General features: G+C 35.1%; 1 protein-coding gene and 1 pseudogene across 1 annotated transcript in view; one reads left to right on the top strand and one right to left on the bottom strand.

The window, feature by feature from the left end:
* Nucleotides 1-24,433, top strand: part of NALCN (sodium leak channel, non-selective) — a 516,511-nt gene that overhangs the window by 53,239 nt on the left and 438,839 nt on the right. Inside the window, 3 exon segments of the mRNA XM_020964043.2 lie at nt 14,988-15,071; nt 17,633-17,772; nt 17,866-17,994. Coding sequence (XP_020819702.1) covers nt 14,988-15,071; nt 17,633-17,772; nt 17,866-17,994 — 353 coding nt within the window.
* LOC110192701 (histone H2A.V pseudogene) lies at nt 5,194-5,568 on the bottom strand (annotated as a pseudogene).

The following is a 24,433-nucleotide window of genomic DNA, read 5'->3' as shown; positions in this document are numbered from 1 at the left end:
AGTAGATAAGTCCTAAATTGCTGCTTGAGTCAGACAGAAATTAGGAGACTTACTCGAGGTCACACAGTTAATGTCAAAGACCAAATTAGAACCTAGGTCTTTCTGACTCTAAGCCTGAAATTCTACCCACTACAAACATTTTCTTGTATTAAAATGTACTCAAAGATAATTTTACACTTAAGCCAAAGTACCTACACTTTCTTTTCTGAAAAACCGCCTTATTTGATATTTGTTGTTATCAATAATACTCTGGGTGCTGTAGAAAATACTGAAACAGAAACAGTTCCAGCCCACTTGGCATAAGGATTCCCCATGCATAGAGCTGTTTGTCGGATGATTTATTTCACGCTGCCTACCAGCCCTCTTTCAAAAATCTTCCCAGTAACAGCTGTTGGAAGAAACAAGGTTGTCAGCTCACAAAGAAACCATTGGAGAAAAGGACCTTTCCATGAAACCAGTACATTTCAGAGTCTTCATCCTGGCCCCTGTCCTTTGTTTTCACTGGGAGTAGAACAAGCTTAAAACATCATTTGCCCTTTGAGCACTACTGAAGCAATAAATAATGATAAAATATAGTAACAGATGGCTCCTGGAAACTCATAAACATAAGCCATGTATTTTTATGAGGCTATCCCAGTGAGTAACATTTAAAAACTGATAAATACATTGGTATAAATGTTTTCAGGTGGAGGTGTTAGGTTTCTCTCCTTGTTCAGTACTTGCATGGCAATTTTTTAAAGCCGTTCCATATTTCTGCACTATTGATTGGCAGCCTCCAACTGTTTAATCTTTCATAACAAAAATGATTGACAGTTCTTGAATGACTAGTACACACAGCCTATAAATGTTTATTTCTTTCCATGGTATGAGAGATCTTTAGAGTTTTTCCCCACCATTTTTTTCCCTGATGCTACATAAGGACCCTAATTCTTTATCATATGAAGTATATTAAAATTTCTTTATGAAAATGGATGTTTAAGTGTGTGTATACAATAGGTTCCATGCCTGTGCCTGAATCTAAGTGTATGTATTTGGGAAAAGGAGTGATTTATTGGGAACACATAAGTAAGCTAAATGAGTACAGTGGTATTATTTTAGAGAGTCTTAGCCTGTTCATTTAGAATATTAATATGTATGTACAATAGTGCAAAAATATTCAATGGACATATGTTTCTTTGAAAGTAGAAATTGAGGGATGAAGTTTGAATTATAGGCATGTCATTCTTAAAATTTAAAAATAAATTTACATTTCAAGCCTTCTAGCTTTGAGGTACATAACTTGTTAAGTTTTGTTCCTTCTTTGCAAGTAAAAGGATTTTTTTTTGTTGGTTTGTATTTTTACTCACCATGGCCTGATTTTAACTTCTTATTATATTATCCTGCTTGGAGTATCTAAGTCTCAATATTATATTTTTGTTTGTTACATTCAACTCTGCTTAACTGTAACTATGCTGCTTATAGAATTAAGATGTCTAGTACTAAAAATAATATAAAATAATATTCTTGAATAATTTCATGTATGCAATGAGCTATCTTCTTCCAGAATTACATAAAATAGAATTAAACCCTTTAAGTTGTGAAATATATTACTTTGTATATCTCCATTAGAATCATTCTAAGAATAAACAGCTTTCATAGTTTTTTTCTAATATAATTCAAATATACATCATCCAACAATAGGATTAATTTTAAAAATAATTTAGTGCAATAAACAAAATAAAACCATGGGAACATTTACTCAGAGCACATTTATTTAGAAAATCTAACTCCAAAATTATAGCTGTTTAGTGGGGTTATAATTAGAATAAATAGAAATTATTGAGAGCAGAGTAACAAAAGAGGAGAATTGAGATGAAGCATAAAGGCACAAGTTGGAAACAGGATGTTGGACCTGGGAGGTACCATAAAGTTTATTTAATTCAATTTCCCTCATCTTACAAATAAGGAAATTGGGGCCCAACAAGGGTAAATTAGTTGCCTGTATTTGTACAGCTAATTGGAGGCAAGACTAAAACTTGAACCCTGGAGCCTGTTCGTGAATCCAGAATTATTATAGTACAAATAAAATATTTATTATTGGGGTGAATGGATTGAGAAAGTAATCAAACTGGAGTATCAGGAGACAGACTGAGCAGGCGTTCAAAATGCTTGGATTTTGGTACTAGAAATCACGGTACCCAGCAACAACAAAGGGACAAAAATAACGAGCAGTAAAACATTTTAACAGTGAATTGCAATGTTATCACCCCCTTATAGGGCAGAGGTGGGGGAGAGTCAGGAAAAATACATAAACTGAGAGGTTGTTCAAGACAAACATCAGAAGTAAACGTTTATATATGGAACAAGCGAAATTTGTGAGACATCATAAATACAAACACACATTCCAAAGGAAGTGAATGTAAGACAGTCTTAATGGCCTACAGGTTTAGCCTATATGAGATAATTGTGAATTAATTGGAAGCCTAAAGGACAGAATTTTAAAAAGCAGTTCATTTTCGATTACTTTCAAGTGCATATAATAACTCCATTTAATGATTGTGTTAACTAGTAGAAATGTTACACTTGCCTTGATAAATTAGAGGATTATTTGTAATTAGCTTTTATTTGTATGTGCAAGTGTTGCTACTAAAAGGGCTTGAAAACAATTTGTTATTTCAAATAGGTTAAAAAATGCTATTTGCAATCGTTTCTGCAATTAATTTGCTTAGCAAACCATAAGATTGTAAGATTTATTTACCATTTGTTTCATAGCTAATTAAAAGGTAAAATTTGGCCCAAGTTACTTTACATTTTTCATTAGTGGGATCCAAATTAGTGACACTGTATGGCTTTATTTGCACTTATTGAAGGATTTTTAATAGGTAAAATGTTGGATGCATTCTTCATTCCATATTAAATATTATTTTTCACTTCAAAACTGTGTCTTTTTTTTAAATACCATATAAACTAAAAATTGCCAGCCCCTTTTGGGTGCTTCTATCCCAGTTGATATATAATTATTTCTGTCCCATTTGGTGTTTACTTATTAATTGTTTTCATCTTTAAATAGCTCTTTCTGAGCCCCTGAAAATCTTAGTTCTAATTTTTAAGCTCTTTGAATTTCAAAATAATCATCTCTACTGCCTCATTCTTTCAATAAACATCAAGTGGTTTACTTTCTGTTTTGTTTCCTTATCTTTTATATATTGAAATAATTAACACAACATATTTTTGATGAAAGTCGAGACAATCATTTCATTCACATATTTGGGAATTCAAAGACACCTTAAAAACATATTTAATGCTCAAAATAGCATTCTGCCAGTTCTGACATAAAAAGAAAACAAAGAAATGAAATGAGGTTCAAAGAAAACTCTATTTTGCATTTCTGTGCATTGTAGTCAAATTTTCTACCATCTAAGCACGTTTTTCAAAATATGTTTATATTGCATTTAGAGTACAAATTGCATTTTGACATTTGGACAACAAACAAATAAAATATTTTCACAAGGATGATAGACTTAAAGTTGAAAGATACCTTTGCAAAAATTTTGTCCAACCTCTTCATTTCACAGATGAAAAACCTGAAGCCCAATGAACTGACTCATCTAACATCACGCAAGTAGCTTAAGTAGCGATTTTTACCCAGATCCTTTTATTTAGAATCAGTACTCTTTCCACTGTAGTGTTATGGAAGTAATGATAGATAAATTCTAGTAATTGTTATTTCTTGGAATCGCAACATTAGTGTGGTATGTTAAATACTTAGCTGTACATGTAATAATAGGCCTTAAGCTTTTTATTAGTTGATGAATTTAACTGGGATGATTAATAATGCACAGAATGTTAAACATCTTTAGATATCATACTTGTGTCTTTATAACTTGGTTAGGGTGAGAGGTATTATTTTCTTTGTCTATGAACATACCTTGATATTTGGATGGGTCAGTATTCTTATTAATATGATTATTTCTTCCACTGGTGAAAATCACACACCCATCATACCTTTTTTATGTTATATAATTTATTTCTTTTTTCCTCCAAAGTTGTTCATGGAACATCTGCCCAATGGTAATGGAGAATTTCCTCTAAATCTTTTAATATTTTGTGGTTCAAAGTGCAGCATTCAGGTCTTGATCTGTAATCTCTATGTCTTGTTAAAAAAAAGTTGCCTCTCTCCTTGTTATACATGACCTTGATCTAAAGATGTGGTCAGCTGTAGAAAATCATTTGAGAAACCATGTCTATTCTTTTCTTCTGTTTGCGCAAAGAATACATTTAGTGGCTCATATTTATAATGTTGTTAAATATTAACAAGAATGATAATAACAACAATAATAGTAATATTTCTGTAACACTTAATGGTTTGCAAGTGGCTTTATGAATAGATGTCATCTCATTTTATCCTCACAATTATCTTAGGAGATAGGCTCTCTCTTCAATTCTCATGGGGTTGTGTTAAAAGAGGTGGCCCCATTCATTCTTGTTGGAATTGCAAACTTGTAGAATCTTTTAAAAGAGCAATCCAGCAAAAGTTACAAAAAAGTGTCTTTTGTCCCCAATTTTATTGTTGGGCATATACGGAGCTGGAAGAAGTTACTCAACTCTATTAACTAGATATAGCATATATTCAAGTTATACAAATTCAGCGATGCCGTCATTGCAGCAAGGGAATCCTTTTAGTCTTCCCTGATTGAATTCCTATCTCACTTCATACAGAAGTTACTCTGTTACAAACTTTTTATTCTTTCTTCAGACATTCCACATATTCTTTTTTGTTTGTTTGTTTGTAAAAAATGGTTTTATTGGGGCAGCTAGGTGGTGGCACACTGTATAGAGCACTGGCCCTGAAGTCAGGAGGACCTGAGTTCAAATCCAGCCTCAGACCAAATACTTGACACTTACTAGCTGTGTGACCCTGGGCAAGTCACTTAACCCCAGTTGCCTAAAAAAAAAACCCCATGGTTTTAGCAATCCATTTTTGTATAAAACATATTGGAAAAAACCTAGCCAATCAACACACAAATTGCTGCCACGTGACATCAAACTTGGGATCTAAAGAACATACAAATGTTTTGTCATGTTTACAGTCAATTGTCTATGCTTTTCCATTTAGCTATTCAAAAAAATTCCACATATCCCCATTATTTCTTCTGTTACAGTACAATGACAGAAAGGAAGAGAGTTGGTTAAAATAACATGCTATGCAGTTTTCTACTGTCCTTTCTTTTCTATTAGAGACTTGTGGATGTGAGGAATCACACCACTACCAGCAATGGTAGCCTTAATAAGGGAGTCCAACTCTTCATCACCATGGATTGCAAGCTGTAAGTGACAAGCAGTGATACATGTTACTTTGAGATCCTTAGAGGCATTTCATGCCAGTTCCAGTACCTCAGCAGTGAGATACTTCAGAATCACAGCCCTATATACTGCAGCAGTAAAATCCACTCATCCATGGCTTGTGGTGTGAGTCTTCAAGTGTCTATGGATATGTCCCACTGGGAACTGTAGTCCAGCTCTTTGAGAGTGAAACAGTGCCTTAGCCTTGGCCTTTTCACTGTGTGTTCCAGCTTAGCCTCCAGCCATGGTCTTGGGCGGCTCCTGACACTATGTAGTTGTCACTCCCTCCACTAGGATGTGGTGCCCAACCTGCTTTACCCCAGCCTGAGTGCTCAGCACCAACCCTGACAGCAGTCTCGATCCACCACCACTACCACTATCCCTAGCCCATTCCACATAGTCTACAGGGACCTTCCCTTATACTTTACTGAGAAAATTGAGGCCATTGGATATGAGTTCCCTCTTCTCTTCTTTTCTTCACTTCAAAACTTGACATCATCTCTAAACTCTTTTCTCCTTTCTCCGAGTCTCTGATAATTAAATGACGCTTTGCCTTGCCAAAGGCAGTCTTTCTCCATTTACCCTTGAGCCCATTCCCTCCAATCTTCTGCAGCAAAATATTCCCTCTATTGTTATTTCTCAAGAGTAGATAGGACACCTATGGCTTCCAGAAGACCTTAGTTTACATCTAGCCTCAGACACATTAGCTATGTGACCTTGGGCAAATCATTTAACTTTTGTTGACTTTAGTTTCCTTAACTATAAAATGAAGATACTAGCACCAATAGGTTACTGTCCAGATCAAATGAGATAACATTTGTAAAGAACTTAGCACAATGCCTGGCATATAGTACTTGTTGTATGAGTGTTAGTTATTATCATTGTTATTGTTATTTTTGTTAGCTTATCAACTAGTTCCTTCCTAGCTACCTTCAGGCATGCCCAAGACCCTACTATCTCCTCAAACTATGCTCTATATCCCTTTCTCAGCCCAAGTCCCAGAAAAAGTTATTTATATTTGCTGCTGTTCCTTCGTCTTCCCTCATTTACTCCTCAGTCTTTTGCATTCTGGCATCTTAACTCATCCCTAAACTAAAACTCCTCTCTCCAAAGTTATAAATGATTCAATTTGCTATTATGTTCTTCCCTCAGTCCTCATCCTTCTTGACTTAACGGCTGCATTTGACACTGTTGATTACATTCTGCTCCTCCATACTGTGTCCTTCCTGTGTTTTCCTGGCACTCTCCTGAATCTCCTTCTTGTCCAACTGCTCTTTCTCAGTCTTCTTTGCTAGTTCATCATGTGAATTGTGCCCCCTGACTGTGTTTGTTATCCAAGGCTCTGTCCTGAGCTCCTTTCTTCCTTCCTTTCTCTCCCAGTGACATCATTAGTTCCTGTGGGTTTAATTACCATCTCTAGACTAGACCTATCTATCCAGCCCTTCAGCTTCATTTCTACATCAGCAATTGCCTATTGAACATTTCTAACTGGATATTTGAAAGGAATTCATTCATTATGTCCAAAACAAAACTTACTATATTTCCCTCCAAACCTACACCTCTTCTAAACTATTCAATACAATTCAACAAACATTAATTAAATACTTCCTATATGCCAGGCACTGTTATAACCTCTGGGGATACAATTTTAAAAAAATATTGAAAACTGTCCCTTTGCTCAAGGAGCTTTCACACAAAAGGAAGCAGAAAGGGGGTAAGGGGTAGGGAGAAGATACTTTTAGCAAGCTGTGATAAAGTGAAGTAGGCTCCAGGGAGAACCGGTAATGGGGAATGGTTGGGATGTGAACCTTCTTTAAATGGAGACTCTGGTAGAATTTTTTTCTTTTGCTCTGTTCTCTAGCCCTCTATTCAGAGAGGCAGAGACAACTGAGGTTGCTGATGAGCTCTGAGTACCAAAGGCAATGCAGTCTCCCAGATGATGGGTTTTGTGGTGATGAGTTTTCCTTGGGAGCATGTTTACAGCGGAGTGAAGCTTGTGGAGAGAAGAAAAAATCTACCTTATTTCTGCCAAAGATACCACCATTTCTCCAGTCTCCCTGGTCCATGGCTTCAGATTACTATTACTGTTGTTGTTGTTGTTGTTATTGTTATCATCACTTAATTTCTCAATCTCCATCACTACTCATATCCAATCAGTGGACACATTTTGCTTTTCTAAGTCTACTAAATCTCTTGTACCTGCCCCATTCTCTCTACTTACAAACCTATCTCTTTAGTCCAGGGGTGGAGAACCTGCAGCCTCAAGGACACACATGGCCCTCTAGGTCTTCAAGTGTGGCCCTTTGACTGAATCCAAATTTCACAGAACAGATTTTTAGGTTCCCTAACCCTGCTTTAGTTGAAGTACCTCTTGCCTAGATTACTATAATGGCCTTCTAATTAAGTGATCTCCCTGCCTCAGGTCTCTCCCCACTTCATTCTATCTGTACATACTTATGCCAAAGTGATTTTTCTTAAGTGTAGATTGGAGCATGTCACTCCCTTCTCAGTCAACCCCAGTGGTGCCTTGTTGTTTCTAGGATAAAATTCAAATTGCTCTGTTTAGCTTTTAAAACTCTTTACAAGCTGGTCTCAACCAGCTTTCTAGGCTCATTGGACTTTACTTTTCCCCTGAACTCTGTTACTCAGACAAACTGAGACAGCAATCCATTCCATCTCTGTGTCTTTTCACTGGCTGTCCACCCCTCCCTGGAATGTATTCCTTCTTCACCTTTGCCTCTTAGAATATTTCTCTTCGATGCAGCTAAAGCATCACTCCTGGATTCCCCCAATAGTTAGTGTACCCCTTCTTTAAGTATCTCGCATACACTAGGCTCTTAATAAATACTTGTTGATATATTGACTGATATAGTTAAGCCCAGTTATTCACTTGTACCTGAATAAGTTCCAGACTATGGTTGCTACTTTTCTGCTTCTACACTAAAGATCATTCTACCTCTGGTCTATTTCTCTTGGAAATGTCATCTACCTCTAGGGCCTGTGATTCCTGTGATTGGCTAGTTTCTCTCAGAATGTCCATTTTAAAGGAGATGGTCCAGGCTAACCAGGTCTTTATTCCTCTCCAGACTGTACTGCTGATTCTTTTTCACAGAACTTTATCCACTATGTCATAGAAACCTCTTCAAAGCTCACTCCACTTCTGGACTGCTTCTCACTTTGGAACTAGCCTCTGCCCGTGCATACTCTCTTTCTGATTGGCTGGTACCTCCCAGAATCTTCATTTTGAGAATTTCCAGGCCAATCTTGTCTTCACTCCTCTCTAAGCTGTACTCTTGACTCTCTATACTTCCTCTACAGAAATCTCTTCAGTCTCGATGTCTACCCAGAATATACTACTTTATACAAACTATGGAGGCTGCACAGACTGATTTGTGTCACATTTTATGAGTAGGCAAAGTGGTTTAAAAGGAGATGTTCGGTCACCACTGCTCACCTTAGAAGCTCCTGAGCAGGTCAGCATATTACACTCTTTATTCTCACATAACCTCCATGGCATGGTATACTGGACAGATGGCTGGCCTTGGAGTTAGGATGAATTGTGCTTAAGTCTGACCTTGACCATGGGAAAGTCAAGTCACGTAAACTCCTGTGACTCTGGGAAATCTCAAGAAGAGGGCAAAGAGTTCATCCAACCAGTAAGACAGATACATTAAGATCAAGAGAAACTGGTATAAACCAAGAGGCAAGATAGTAAAAGATGATTTAAGGGCCAGATCTTGATGCCCAGTACTGGTTATGAAGGCAATAAGAAGACAAAACATGTTACCCAGTTGATTCAGGAAGTTTTTGGTACACGTCAAAGAGCTAGAAGTGCTACTGATGTAAGTCTGACTGTGCTAGGATTGCTCACAATGTTTCCTCTAAGAATCAAAAGTCATTGTTGAGAGAGCAGCTCAGCTAGCCATCAAGATCACCAATCTAAATGCTAGACCAGGAGTGAAGAAAATGAGTAAAAAGCTTTGCACATTTTTATGTGTGTTAAGTAAGCCCTCAAATTACCAAAAAATATAAGTAGCCAAGCATTTATTGATCTGTATTAGTGAGGGAAGGTTATACACTGGGAGGTCACAGGTATGGATTTTTAAAATCCAAAATACTACCACCTTCACAACAGTAGACCTTTTAGAAAACTAGTGGACCTATATAGTCTCTGTCTTCACACAGGCCTTTTATATCATGGCCTATGAGCAAGGTTATAATTCTCTGTCCTTCCATTCTGCTAGTCATTGTTAATATGGGCTTACCTCAGACATGAACTACAACCCCTAAATCTTTGCCTTCTGTCATTAATTGTAGATAGGCAAGAGAGAAACTAATGCAGTTGATCTTAGACATCTCCCCCCAAAGTAATTGGTCAACCTCTAATAGTTAAGTGGCCAAGAGGTATGAGGCTAAAGAGAGAGAATGGATGGTTGAAGCATGTAGACACCTTAGTTGATTAACTGTCTTCTTTGAATGCTATTCCACTAAGCCTAGCTTCAAGTCTAGGGGAGCATTCTAAGGCAATGGTGTTAAAGTAAAATATAAAAATGGAAGAGCATATGACTCAGAAAACCCATTCCAGTATCTCTGCCAAGAAAACACCAAATGGGCTCATGAAGACTCAGGTGTGACTGAATAACAGTAAGTTTCCCTGATTATTTCTTTGTTTGCAAGTGGATAGAGTGCTGAGTCTGGAGTTAGGAAGATTCATCTTCCTCGGTTCAAATCTGGCCTCAGACACTCTTTAGCTGTGTGACCCTAGGCAAGTCATTAAACCTCATTTACCTCATCTTTTTACCCATTTCCTCATCTATAAAATGAAATGGTGAAGGAAATAACAAACCACTCCAGTATCTTTGCCAAGAAGACCCCAAATGGAGTCATGAAGAGTTGGACACAATTGAAAACAACTGAATAACAACAACAACATGTGCCATGTACTCTGCTAGGTAGTGGCGACTCCAAGGCAAAAATGAAATTATCCCTGTCTGTCAAGAGATTACATGTTTTTAGGAAAATGGTGCAATATATTAATATACAACAAATACTGAGGGTTTTTTTGGTTTTATTTTGTTTTTTTTAGTGGAGTGGAGATAAAAGTTATTAGCTGTTAGAGAAATCAGGAAAAGACTCATAAACAAGCTCCATTTGAGCTGAACTTTGAAATAAACAAAGGATTCTAAGAGACAAAGGTATAGCAGGACAGCCTGTACAGAGGCACAAGGAAGACAGGAGGTAGAACATAATGTATGTGGTTTAAAAAAAGACCATTTTGTCTAAACCAATGATTGTGTGAAAGGGAGTAATAAGAACTGGAAATGACAGCTGATCATCAGTTATCATAGCAGGTGAATGGAATAGTCAGATGAATGCTTTAATTGAATATCTGACCAAATCTAGGGTTTTGTATACTTCCATTTAAGATGAGCATTTTGAAGGATGAATTACATTAGAAAGAGACTTGAGGGAAAACAATTGGAACACTTTTGCAGTAGTCTAGGAAAGGGGTAATAAAAGCCTACACTAGGGTGGTGGCCTATAAGAAAAGGGCAGGTGTAGGAGATATTGTGTAGGTAGCATTGACAAGATCTGACAACTGATGGAGACTGAGTCATGAATGACTCCAAGATTGTGAATAAGAGTGACTAGGAAGATGGGATTGCCCTCAACAGACATAGGGAAGTTCAAAGCAGAAGTATTGGGAGAAAAGAAAATGAGTTCTATCTTGGAATATATTATGTTTGAGATGCAGGTGGGACATCTATTCAAAAGCCCCAATAGGCATGGAGATGAGAAAGAGCTGAGTTGAATACATAGTTACCTACACAGAAATGATAACTCATGAGAATTTATGAAATCATCAAGAAAAGTTTGTAGAGAGAAGAGTTGAATAGATAAGCAATCAGTGAATTGAAAATAGGTCAAATTAAATCCACAAGCATTTATTAAACCCCTACTATGTGCCAGGCACTGTGATAAGGACTATTGATGCAAAGAAAGGAAAAAAAAATCCCTCCTCTAAAGCAGCTTGTACTCTAATGAGGGAGAAACCGTGTAAACAACCATGCACAAATATGATATATATAGGATAAATTGCAGATACTCTGAGACAAAAGGTGCTAAAGTTAAGGAGTAATGGGAAAGGTCTCTTGAGAAAGGGTGGGACATTATCTGAAACTTGAAAGAAGCCAAGGAAACCAGAATGTGGAGATGAGGAAGAAGAGTTTCATGCATGGAAAGACAGTCAGTGAAAATGCCCAGAGTTGGTATATGGAATATGTTAGTCAAGGAACGTTGAGGAGGCCTGTGTCACTGGCTTCCAGAGTGTGAAGAAAGATGTCAGGTATAACATTAGAAAGATAGGAAGAAGCCAATTTATGAAGGGTTTTGAAAGCCAAATATATCTTAGAGGTAATAGGGAGCCATTAGAGTTTATTGAATGAGGACAAGGTTCTCTACCTGATAAAACTGGCACTTAAGAAAGACCAATTTGACAGTTGAGGGAGGCGTGGACTGGAGTGGGGAGAAACTTATGTCAGGGAGACTAATCAGCAGACTTTTGCTGTAGTACAGGTAGGGGGTCATATGAGCTTGCATTCCCTATATCTTGCCTCCTGTTCTGAACCCCCTGAGTAATTGGCTTCCTACTTCTATCTTAGATTTTGGTAGTCTAAAGAAACTGATTCTAACCTAGCCCCATCTTGCCTCATTCACAGTTAAAAGGAAGGCCTTGTTCCATATGCCTGATGATGACACTAATCATAGACTCATTTCAGTTCCTCTCCAGGAAACATGACAAGAATGGCAATAGGGAGGTCATTTGCCTTCTCCTGTAGTATATGAAATCAATTTTATTGTTCAATGATAAAGTTTCAAACCAGAGCTAAGTTCAGATTTGTTAACGGCCTAAGGACTTTGTGATTCCAAACACCCAGTGACCCTTTCTTTTTCTTAAAAAATGGTTTACTGCTTGTTTTTTCATATGCCACTACTTCTAAATAGTACTTACCCTGCTTAAGAGAACTCTCCTTTGTAAAAAGAAGCACAGTTAAGCAAAACAAACCAGTGTATTCCCTAAATCTGACAAAATGTGTCACATTTTGCACACACACACACACACACACACACACACACACAATCTAGTTTTGATTCCTTTTTTTGATGTTTTCCTTTCCTTCCCATATAAATTGTTCTCTTGTTTCTGCTCACTTTAATCTGCAACAATTCATAAGTTTTCCCCCAAATTTCTATGAATTCTTCATATTCCTGGATTTTTTTAAAATTGAAGAATAATATTCTATCCAATTCACTCACCAGAATTGGTTCATTACCCAATTGATGAATAGTTGCTTTGTTTCTGGATTTTTTCTTTTTTGGTACCACAAAAGTGCTGTTGTTATTTTTTCTTGTAGGTCCCTCTAGTCACTTTTCCTTGGCTCTTCATGTGAAAGCATCAGAGCATTGCCATTTTTAAATTTTTATATGTTTCATCAGTTGTCACCAAACCGCCCCCCCCCCCAATTCGTCACCTCTTGACCAACCTTCTGGTGATGCTCCTTTCCATATTTAGCTAGATTGACTGACAGACAGCAGATACGACTTGTCATTGGGCTGGTATTAAAAGCCATTTCAGCTTGGTACCACCTGTCAGAGGTTGGGTTTTATTGGCCTTGTCTTTGAGAACTCTGGGTCACTTCTATTATATAATGAAATATTAAAATAAGGCTGTCATGGAGCATGGGCATAGACACAGTTTTTTAAAATGAGGATATAGCATATATATTATAGAAAATTATTAGTTGTCTCACAAAAAGGAATTTCCTAGGCAAAAGAGTAGATGTGGAGGGAACATATTAGTAGAGTATCTTCTTCTGTAGGCAAAAACCCACTTTGGCTATTGAGTACACCGAGATTGTTTTGCTATAGACCTTTTTACCCTATTCATAAAGGCAAAGAACAAAAGTGAGAAATTAGCATAGGGATTAAATTTGCTAAGTGCTCTAAATTCAGTATGCTTGGTATTTCTTCAGTGATGATAGTCACCATCAGTCTAGGCCTAGATAATACAAAATCTAGAAAGAGTATTTCTATTGGTGTTGGAAATTTCTGATGGTTTTCATTTATTTCCTTTTTAACATTCAATACTCCATTTAGTATCTCTTTTAGAGATCAGATTGTGAAACTAACCTCAAAAATATAGAAACATTTTTGTTCATTTCCTACTTTATCTACAAAATCAGTCTGTCAGGCAAATATACTCTCTCTCTTCTAGGCATATTCTTTCCTTTTCCACCTCTGGCCTTAGCATTGCCTGTCATTCATAGCTGTCACATCTGGCCCCTTCACTCTTGCCAACTTTTTTTCTCTCATCTTTTAGAAGTCACCCCAGAACACACAAACACCATTCTTCTAAAACCTTCTGCTCAATTTCTTAACTGTCTCCTGATTTGTTGACAATACAACCAACCAATAGACATATGGGGGGCGTAAAAGAAGCAGAGTGAAAAAAACATTTTTTAAATGACTCAAATGCAATAGAGAGCATCAAAACGATATAGGTATGACAGCTGAAAGTGAGACTCATAAATCTAGTAGAAAAATAAATGAATCAATATTTTTACTAAATATGTGGGTTTTAATAATCTGTGTTTTGTTGAATAAGCATTGAATCTCTTCTTTTGAAGAATCTTAACTAAACTTGGATCCTAAAAAATGACTGGGAAAAGACTTTCAGTGGAAAGATTCAAGAGATTCTTTATCTTATTTAATAACTTGACATTCTGTGCTGTTGTTTTGTTTTGGGTTGTTGGGGTTTTTTTTGGTCAGTGAAGGGAGGGAATGTAATATCTGACCAAGCCCAGGATTTTGTATGCTTCCAGAAAACATAAAACTCACATGAGGCAGTCTAAGGCAAGAAAGGATTCTTGTATTTCAGCATATGAAAATTTTCATCACTAATTGCAAAGAAGGGTTTCTTTCAGAAAACCTACATTATGTAGACACATTCCAAATTGGAGTAAGCACACCATAAAATAGCTGACTCAAGGTCTTCTTCAATAAATGTGGTTCTCTGCCTCTCTTTGTTTTCTTAGCTTGAGCAAAACTAATGTGAGTCTTATAATTGTTATCCTCCGCAACACAGATTATGGACGTCCTTGTTTTGCTAAAGACTGACCTCTGTACTATGAAATCTGGGATTCTGGTTACATTTCCTTCCTAAAAGTTGTAGATAGGACACTTTTAATGGTTCCTTCGGGTAATTTGGCTTCAGCAAACTCTCTTAACTCAGCAGGAGGAGAATGTTCCAAGAAATGAGCTGCCTTCATGTTTTTCATTTGGCTCATTTCTTTAAATATGAAGATATGCCATGGATGTATTTTTCCCTTATATGAACCTCAAAGTTCAACTAGTGATGAAAGGGTTCTTAGGAGAAAAGAAGTCAACATAATTACATGTATTTAATCAGCTTAGGACTTCTAACAGAATTTACCATTTCCTACCCTAGGAATGAGTCTTTGAATGTCTGTTTAGTATGGATAATGAAATTGTCTCTAGCTTTACTTTAATAAATGATATACATGACATTTGAATATTTCCTTTCTAGAGATTCAGCAACATTTTCATATGAATTGATGATAATGCTGTGCAAAATTCCTTTTTAGGGTGATAATTCCTACGTGAAAGATCGCTGGTGTGTTTTTGATGGATTTATGGTCTTTTGCCTTTGGGTTTCTTTGGTGTTACAGGTAATTAAATAATTTTAAATTATAGGATGACAGTTTCAGAAATATACCCTACCTATTCTTAAACAAAATTATCTAAATAGAAGTATAAAAAGAATATAAACAATTAAATTTAATTGCATACCATTTGGTGAATACAACCTTTCTTTTGAAATATATGTGAGAAATTTATCCCACTCTTATAACTGCCCCTTATTCAATTGGTGTGTTACTTTAGCCTGTTATCTGCACAGTATTTACAATTAGACCTAAGATAAAGTGGCTTATCCTCATCATCTTTTTTTTTTTTGGTCTAGACTTGTGAATTCATCAATGTAGGATTTCTTAGAGAGAAGGGCTTTTTTCTTTTCTTTTCTTTTCTCTTTTCTTTTCTTTTCTTTTCTTTTCTTTTCTTGTCTTGTCTTGTCTTTTCTTTTCTTTTCTTTTCTTTTCTTTTCTTTTCTTTTCTTTTCTTTTCCTTTCTTGTCTTTCTTGTCTTTCTTGTCTTTTCTTGTCTTTTCTTGTCTTTTCTTTCTTTTCTTTTCTTTTTCTTTTTTGGCGAGGCAGTCAGGGTTAAGTGACTTGCCCAGGGTCACACAACTAGTAAGTATCATGTTTCTGAGACTGGATTTGAACTCACGTCCTCCTGACTCCAAGGCCAGAGCTCTATTCACTGCGACATCTAGCTGCCCCTCTTTTTCTTTTTTAAGGACCTTCTTTCAATATAGATATGTCATTGTTCTGCTGCTTTTTTTTTTAAGTGTTGCTCGGGATCACTAAAAAGTTAAGTGACTTGCCCATGATCCAATAGCCAGAATGGCTCCAACTGGATCCAAAGTTGGCTGTCTATCCTCCCCATATCAGACTGCTCTTCATCCCCTGGCCTCATCATATAACATAAAAAATTAGATTAAATCAAATAAAAGAAGAAAAACTAGGTATCTTTGTGAGTTCTAGGATATTAAGTGATAAAACCTGATGGGAAACAGTTCCCACAATCTTACTTATTTTCACCCCCACAGATATAACTAAATCAGAGTAGGGAAGACTACACTGATTCTACAAGGCTTCTTCTAAGGAAAATTGGAGTAATATACAATTTGAAAAGGGCATAAAGTAAAGCTTTATTCTCAATAATAGTAATAAGTAATCTAGCTTATCATAATGTATTCAGACATGATTTATGTTGACTTCAATTAAACTAGTTGTTTAATTTATATATAGCTTTAAAGATATAGCTAGTAAGGCAGCCTGGAGTAGTGAATGGGAGAGCTGGTATTTCTGCTGGGAGTGATTCCCTTTCCCTCATCATTCCCCATTGCTAGTATCTTCCATATGAGATTACCTTACATTTACATGGTATATATCTTGTGTGACGAGTTATTTGCATGGAGTTTCCTCCATTAGAATGTGAGTATCTTGAGGGTAGGATCTGTTTTTACTTTCCTTTGTATCTCTCGTAGTTGGTACATAGTAAGCCTATAAGAAATGCTTATTGGCTAACTCATTGACTATCCAGGAAAACTTGGCTTCGGGTAGCACTTCTGATACTTTCAGACTATCTGATGCAGGGTAAACCACTTAACCTTGTATCTCAGGTACAATGTTAAAGACTTCAAGTTGCAGAACAGCTATCAATTGGTAGAGAGTATTTCCTTTCTAAGAGGTCCTAATATCAGTGCAATAAAAAATCCAGCTAATGGCTCACTCCCACTGCCCCCTACCCCACCCCAAAAAAAGATCTAATTGGAAGAGGCAGCTTCTTTTACTAGCTAATTGGAGTGCTTCATAACTAGAAAGCCTTCCTTACTTTTAAATTGATATTTCTTCTGATATAATTATAATTTATGGTTTTCTCTATCCTCATTGGAATAAAGGTGCTAAGTAACATTATTAGAACACTTCTTTATCTTCTTCTCTTAGATTAAATGATACTATTTACATTTTTCCTTATAGAGTTTTCAGCTCTCCTCCTCCCACACCTTTTAGATTTGCATCTTTATAAATAAAAAATTAGAGCTCACATTAATCTCATCATTTTAGTAAGGACCTAAGCAATTAAAATGGAGTCTTTTATGAATTATCCATACTTATTCATATTTAAAATTGATATTCTGAAGTAATTATAGTTTTACAATCATGGTTGTTTTTACAAATTAGTCATGATGTACAGTGATGCAACAAAACTAAACTTTAGCTTTGGTAGTTTCAGTATTTAATAAGCCTTTCTTAATTATCTTTAACAATTTCACTTAAATTCAGGGTGCTATATGCAACTAAATTTATTTTGAAAATAATCTGAAAAACTTTCTAATAATTTGTGCAGTCTCCACACTATCACCCCCTCCCAGATGGAATGGTATTCTTTGAGAGACAATAAATTTGTCTTCACTGGTTGTCTTCTAGTAGAGGCTAATTGGCTACTTGTTGAGCATGGTGTGTAGACAGGATTGCTGGTTAGCTAGGGATTGTATTAGATGAAATTCAAGCTTCTCTGTAATGATGAAATTCTTAGAGTCTATGAAAATGTAAATATGATAAGTGAGGGGAAATCTGAAAAAAAACCTATAACTGCATATTTACAGGTATTTGAAATTGCTGACATAGTCGATCAGATGTCACCTTGGGGAATGTTGAGGATCCCAAGGCCTCTTATTATGATCCGGGCGTTCCGTATTTATTTTCGATTTGAACTACCAAGAACAAGGATAACAAATATTTTGAAGTAAGTATTGCAATCCATAATTTTCATGAACTTTTATGAATTTTTACTTGTAAGCAAGCTGACTTATATATTATTAAACATTTATTTTTCTAGGCGTTCAGGAGAACAAATTTGGAGTGTTTCAATTTTCCTACTTTTCTTTCTACTTCTATATGGAATTTTAGGAGTTCAAATGTTTGGCACTTTTACCTATCACTGTGTAACAGTTGACACTCAGCCGGGGTAAGTTTCCTTATGAACACTGATTTAATTTAGATTCTGTATTAGAAAAATATGTTTCTACATCATTTAGTGTCTCCTTGAAACAAGACTTTCTAATCTCCATTATACGGTTTAATCGTTATCCTTCATTTCATCATTATTACCATTATTACATGGGAATGCCAGTATTTATTTTATTTTATTTTTTTGAAGAAAAAGTGCCTCACAGTAATCTCTGGTGATACTTCTTTATGTCATCATTGGAGGGCAATGAAGTATAAAAACGGGAAGGAAAATCACTTCCTGTGGCTCTATACAGGGGTAAATAGAGAAGTCTTAATCATTGTGGTCCTCTCTAGCTTGTTTGATCTGGAAGCCATATTGCAGTGTGTGGTCTGGTGCTACAACAGAGTTCCACCAATTTTGATGAAAAATAATTTGTTTTATTAAAACACCAATCAGTTACCAAAAAAACCGAATGTAATAAAAATCTCATTCTGTTCATAATAGCAAGACTAATCTGTTACTTTTTACATTTGGGAAGTTTAAACAAATAAACCTATATACATTGTTACATATATACATACACATACTTAAGTAAGATAAATAGGTGATCTACCAACAGAAAAACACCCTGGACAAATCATCAGAAAGGTATATACATCTACTTTAAGATGATAACATTTTTTTCTACATGCTTTGTTATGCTTTTTTATCACTTCCACCAAATGAGAGAAATAACACATAAGACAAAGAACAAAAATCAGTAATAAAAATGAAGTTCTTTAATAAGACTGTGAAAAGATAATAACTATGAACAACTAATTCATTTTGTTGTTCTATTATTAAATTACAAAATCATGGATTTTCTGAAGCTGTCAGTTTGTATTGATTACTCTTAGAAAGATGAAACAATTTGCAAAGATTTTAATTCAAATGCATGCTTTTTAAAAATACGTTTTATAAAAATCAAGCAAAACAAAAAATCCAGTATGACTATATCTAACAACAAGAAAAATAAGTAAACCACATGCACATTCTAAAAATAATGTTTCAAGGCAGAAAACTTGACAGTACTGTGTCTTCATTTGTTTTCAAGATCGTTATTGCTTTTCTGAAATGAAGTTATATTTTTACTTTAAAATGGCATTTGGGAAGGAAAATATAAAGTAAAACAGGATTGTACCAATTATTAAATTTCTAGGTAAGCTTCTGCTGTCAAAAATATGAAGTGTCTATGACAGGAACGATGAATGAACTATCTGGGGAACCATTTATATTAGGGAGGAAATAAAATGCAAAAAAAAAACACCCTGGAATATGTGTACAAATATACAGTGTGAGAAGAAATTCAGTGGCTAGGCAAGGTATTTTTATCTTAGCTAAAGTTGTTTATTTCATACATTGAACAATTCAACATTACCCCAGTTTTTTAAAGTTCTTTTCTTTTAATGTCTCTATGTCAAATAATTATGGGGATAATTTCCATAAATATTATACTTCAATAGCAAGTACAATACGTAAATAAATATTAAAGGAACACATTGAGCTTGTGGTACTTTATTTGCTAAGTACTATAAAGGTTAAAGGCCATAGTAAAATAACATCTTCTCTGGGCTCACTTATAACAGGAAACTGGCTTCTCACAATTCCACATTTTGGACTGACAGCAGACAGAGAATAGTGTTTGTGCTTTATATATAAACCACTACATAGGGCAAATTCAAATAAGCTCCATGGACTGGTTTATCATTGGCTAATTCCAAGTTATCTTTATAAAAATGCAGCAGAATTTGATGGGACTAAAAGATTCCCTAAGGCAAGAGTCCTTTTTTAAAAAATATATATATATTGATATATTTTATATTTTTGCATCATCAAAGCTTCCCATAGTATCCCTCCCACAGCCCCATCCCATTTGAAATAATATTCTTTAAAACATAAAAATAGAAATAATAGAAAAAGTCAGCAAAACTAGCTAATATGCTCTAGAAAAGTCTGAAGATATGTGTAATGTACACCAAACTTGTGGACCTCCCACCTCTGCAAAAAAGGCAGGGTCTACCAGTTTGAGCAAACTTAAACTGGCTCATGAGAGCCCAATATTCAATTTTCAGTGCAAACATTACAACTTGGAAATCAATAGGTTTGATTTATTGTTCTGTTGAAACCAATGAAAACATATTACTAATGTAGGTTAAGCTTAAAAGTGTGTCATGTATATATTTTTCAGACATGCAGTTGATAAACATTCTATATCCTTGGGTGGGAATATCTCCTCATATCTCTTCTTTGGAGCCATGCTTGTTCTTAGCAATTCTACAACATTCAATTGTTGATTTATTTTGAAGTTCTTTCTATTTACGTTGCTGTAGTTGTATATATTGTTATCCTGGCTCTGATTCTTCACTCTGCATCAAGTAATGTGGATCGTTCCCTAATTCTCTGTACTCATCATACTCATCATTTCTTACAGCACAGTAATATTCCAATACATTCACAAATCACAATTTGTTTATCCATTCTCTAACTGATGTATATCTGCGTTGTTTCCAATTTTTGCTACCACAAAGAATTCTGCTATAAATATCCTATATGTGGGGATGTTCTTATTAACAATGTCCCCCTTGGGGTCTAGTATTGGAATGTATGGGTCAGAGGGTATGGACACATACAAAAGAAAAACCAAAAAAAGGGTATGGACATTTTAGTCATTTTATTTGAATAATTCCAAATTTCTTTCACCATGCAACAGCTTCACCATGCAACAATGCACCAATATTTTTCAACCCCTCCAATATGGACAATTCTCTTTTGTCATCTTTGCCAATTTTTGGTTTGTGATTCTTTTTAGAATTAGTTGTTCATATCCTTTGACCATTTATCTGTTGCAGAATAGCTTTTTGGCTTCTATTTATATATCTGTTAGTTGTTTATTTATCTTGGATATCATGCCCTTACCAGAGAAACTTGACACAAAGATTTTTTTAATCATTCAACCACTTCTCATCTTATTCTAGGTGTGCTAATTTTGTGCAGAATCTTTTCAGCTTCATGTAATCAGAATTTTCTGTTTTATCATCTATAATTGCCTTTATCTCTCTTGGTTAAAAAAATACTTATACCTATGAAAGACAATGATCTGCTTCTCTTACAATTTTTTTTTTTTTATAGAATGGTATGTAACATTTAGGCCACACATCCATTTAGAATGTATTGTGGAATATGGTGTAAGCCTAGTTTCTGTCAGACTACTTTTCGATTTTCCCAGCTATTGTTGTTTTTAATCAGGTGTTCTTTCCTAAGTTATGTTTCCTGGTTTATCAAACACTGTGTTGTTGAGTTACATTTTTTTCTTGATTCTCCCTTGTCTAGGTTACCTACTTTTGAGTTACCTATTACCTATCATTGAGCTACCTATTTTGTGTACTTTGATAAATTGATCTCCTAATATCTTACACATTTTTTGTTATTGGGAATGGAATTCTTCTTTCTATTATTATCTCTTAGAATTTATTATTGTCGTATAAAAATGCAGTTGATTTTAGGATTTGTTTTGTAGCTTATGACTTTATTGAAGCTGTTGTCTCTTTTGGTATCTGCTAATTCCCTAAGAATTTCTAAGTAAACCATTCATGTCATCAGCAAATAAAGATAGTGGGGGAGATTGGATATCCTTGATTTATTCTTGCATTTATTGTATAATAAAAATAATAACTTGTATGATACTTTAAGGTTTGCAAAGTATTTTACAAATATTATATCATTTATCTTTATGACAGCCCTGGGAAAGTTAGTGATATTATCATCTAGACATATTTTGATTCTAGTTCTAATGTATCTCCACTACATATGATGCTTCTTTGGGGTTTTAGAGAGATGATTTTATAATATTATAAATGTCCCTCTATGCCTATACTTTATGGTATTTTTAGCATAAATGATTGTTGTATTTTTAAGGCTTTTTCTGCATCTATTGAGAAAATCAAATGGTTTAAGGGTGTTTTTTTGCATTAATATGATAAAAATCATATTGAATTATGCTGCTTATTTTCTTAATGTTAATTATCTATTTATCTATACATCCTTCTATCCCTGCTTCAAATCACATTCAGCCATAATGAGTGACCTCTTAGATGAGTTGCTATGGTCTGCCAAGACTTTATTGAAAATATTTCAATAGATATTCATTAATGATATTGGTCTGGAGTTCTCCTTCTATGCTTTATCCTTCCCATTTTAAATATTAGGACTACAGTTACCCCATTAAAGGATTCTGGTAGAGTGCTTTCTCAATTTTTGGGAATATTTTGTGTCATATTGGTACTAACTGTTCTTTGGAACTGTGATAAAATTCTCCAGCAAATCAATCCATCAAGATCGGGATTTTTTTTTCCTTTGCAAATTCCTTTACTGTGAATTTGATTTCTTTTTCTGAAATTGAATTATTTAGGATTTATATTTGCTATTCTTTTAGTTCAGGAATTTTATATTCTAAAAGCTGTTTTTCTATTTCTTTTATGTTCTCAGTTGTTGTAGCACAGAACTCTGCATAGTAGGTTGTGATTATTTTTTTATTCTGGTTTTGTTCTTATTTCACCTTATTCATACCCACAGACTAGATCCTCATTGGCTGGCCTCCTAGAATATTTATAAAGATGTAGCAGAATAGGCAGGGGAAAAAAAACCTGAAAGATACCCTAAAGCAGAGGTGTTTTTTTTTTAGTTGGTGTTTTTTTTAATCGGTAAAAATTCACCCTCTCTCCCTCCTATGTAGGCCTTTCCTACTTAAGAAGGAAAGAAAAAGAAACCTTTCTTGCAAATGTGTATAGTCAAACAAAACAAAATTCTGCATTGGCCCCATTCAAAAGAATAGAGATAGATACACATGTGCATATACATACACATACATATACATATACGTATACGCATATTTGTATCATGTGTGTGTATGTGTGTGTGTGTGTGTGTGAGTGTGTGTGTGTATTTGGGCAGCTAGGTGGAGCAGTGGATAGAGTGCCAGGCCTTGAGGCAAAAAGACCTGAGTTTAAATTCTGCCTCAGGTACTTACTAGCTGTATGACCCTGGGCCAGTCACTTAACCCTGTTTGCCTCAGTTTCCTCATCTATAAAATGAGCTGGAGCAGGAAATGGCAAACCACTCTAGTGTATTTGCCAAGAAAACCCCAAAAGGGGTCAGAAAGAGTCGGGCATGACTGAAAACAACTAAATAACAAAAACAACCAAAAAACCCTAAACACACACACACATACACACACACACAAACACACACACAAACACATGCGTGCATAAATATATAGAGAAAACATATTAGGCACTTAATAAATGTTTATTGAATTGAATTGATATATGTATTTTAAATTTTTATTTGTATTAATTTTGTGTAATTATTTTGATTTATCAACAATCACTTCTATAAGCTTTTGAGTTTTAATTTTTTCTCCCCCTCCCTCCCCACCTCTCTTCCTGAGATGGCTCTCAATCTGATATAGGCTATACATATACATGCCTATTAAACATATTTTCACATTAGTGATGTTGTAAAGATGAATTAGAATCAGTATGAGGAACCACCAGAAAGAGGAAAGAAAACAAAACAGAAGAAAAAAATGCAAATAGCAAATTCGAACTGCATTCAAACTCTTTCTTTGGATGTGGATAGCATTTTCCATCAGGAGACCTTAGGAGATGTCTTAGATCCTTGCATTGCTGAGAAAGGCTAAGTCTACCAATGTTAGTCATCGCACAACATGGCTATTACTGTGTACAACATTCTTGTGGTTCTGCTCACTTCACTCAGCATCAGTCCATACAAGTCTTTTCAGGTTTTTCTAAAATTAGCCTGTTTGTCATTTCCTATAGTACCATAGTATTCCATTACATTTACCACAGCTTGTTCAACTGTTCCCCAATTGATGGGCATCCCCTCAATTTCCAATTCTTTGCCACCACCCAAAGAGCTGCTATAAATATTTTGTTCACATAGGTACCCTGCCCTGTAGTGGTATTGCTGAATCAACGGGTCTGCACAATTTTGTGGACTTTTGGGTATAATTCCAAATTGCTCTTTAGAATACTTTGATCAGTCTACAATTCTACCAACAGTGCATTGGTGTCCTGATTTTCCCACATTCCTTCCAACATTTATTGTTTTCCTTTTCTATCATATTAGCCAATGCGATAGGTGTGAGGTAGTACCTCAAAGTTGTTTTAATGTGCATTTCTGTAGTCAGTGGTGATTTAGAGTATTTTTCATATGACTCTAGCTTTGATTTCTTCATCTGAAAACTACTTGTTCATATCTTTTGACTATTTATCAATTAAGGAATGACTTATATTTTTATAAGTTTGACAAATTTCTCTATATATTTAAGAAATGAAGCCTTTATCAGAGACACTTGATATAAAAATTGTTTCTCAGTTTTCTGATTTCCTTCGCA

This window comes from Phascolarctos cinereus, unplaced genomic scaffold (assembly GCF_003287225.1).
Source record: "Phascolarctos cinereus isolate Bilbo 61053 unplaced genomic scaffold, phaCin_HiC Scaffold_7;HRSCAF=346, whole genome shotgun sequence".
Taxonomy (NCBI): domain Eukaryota; kingdom Metazoa; phylum Chordata; class Mammalia; order Diprotodontia; family Phascolarctidae; genus Phascolarctos; species Phascolarctos cinereus.
The sequence above is the reverse complement of the archived record's forward strand: the minus strand, read 5'-3'. Positions and strand labels throughout refer to the sequence as shown.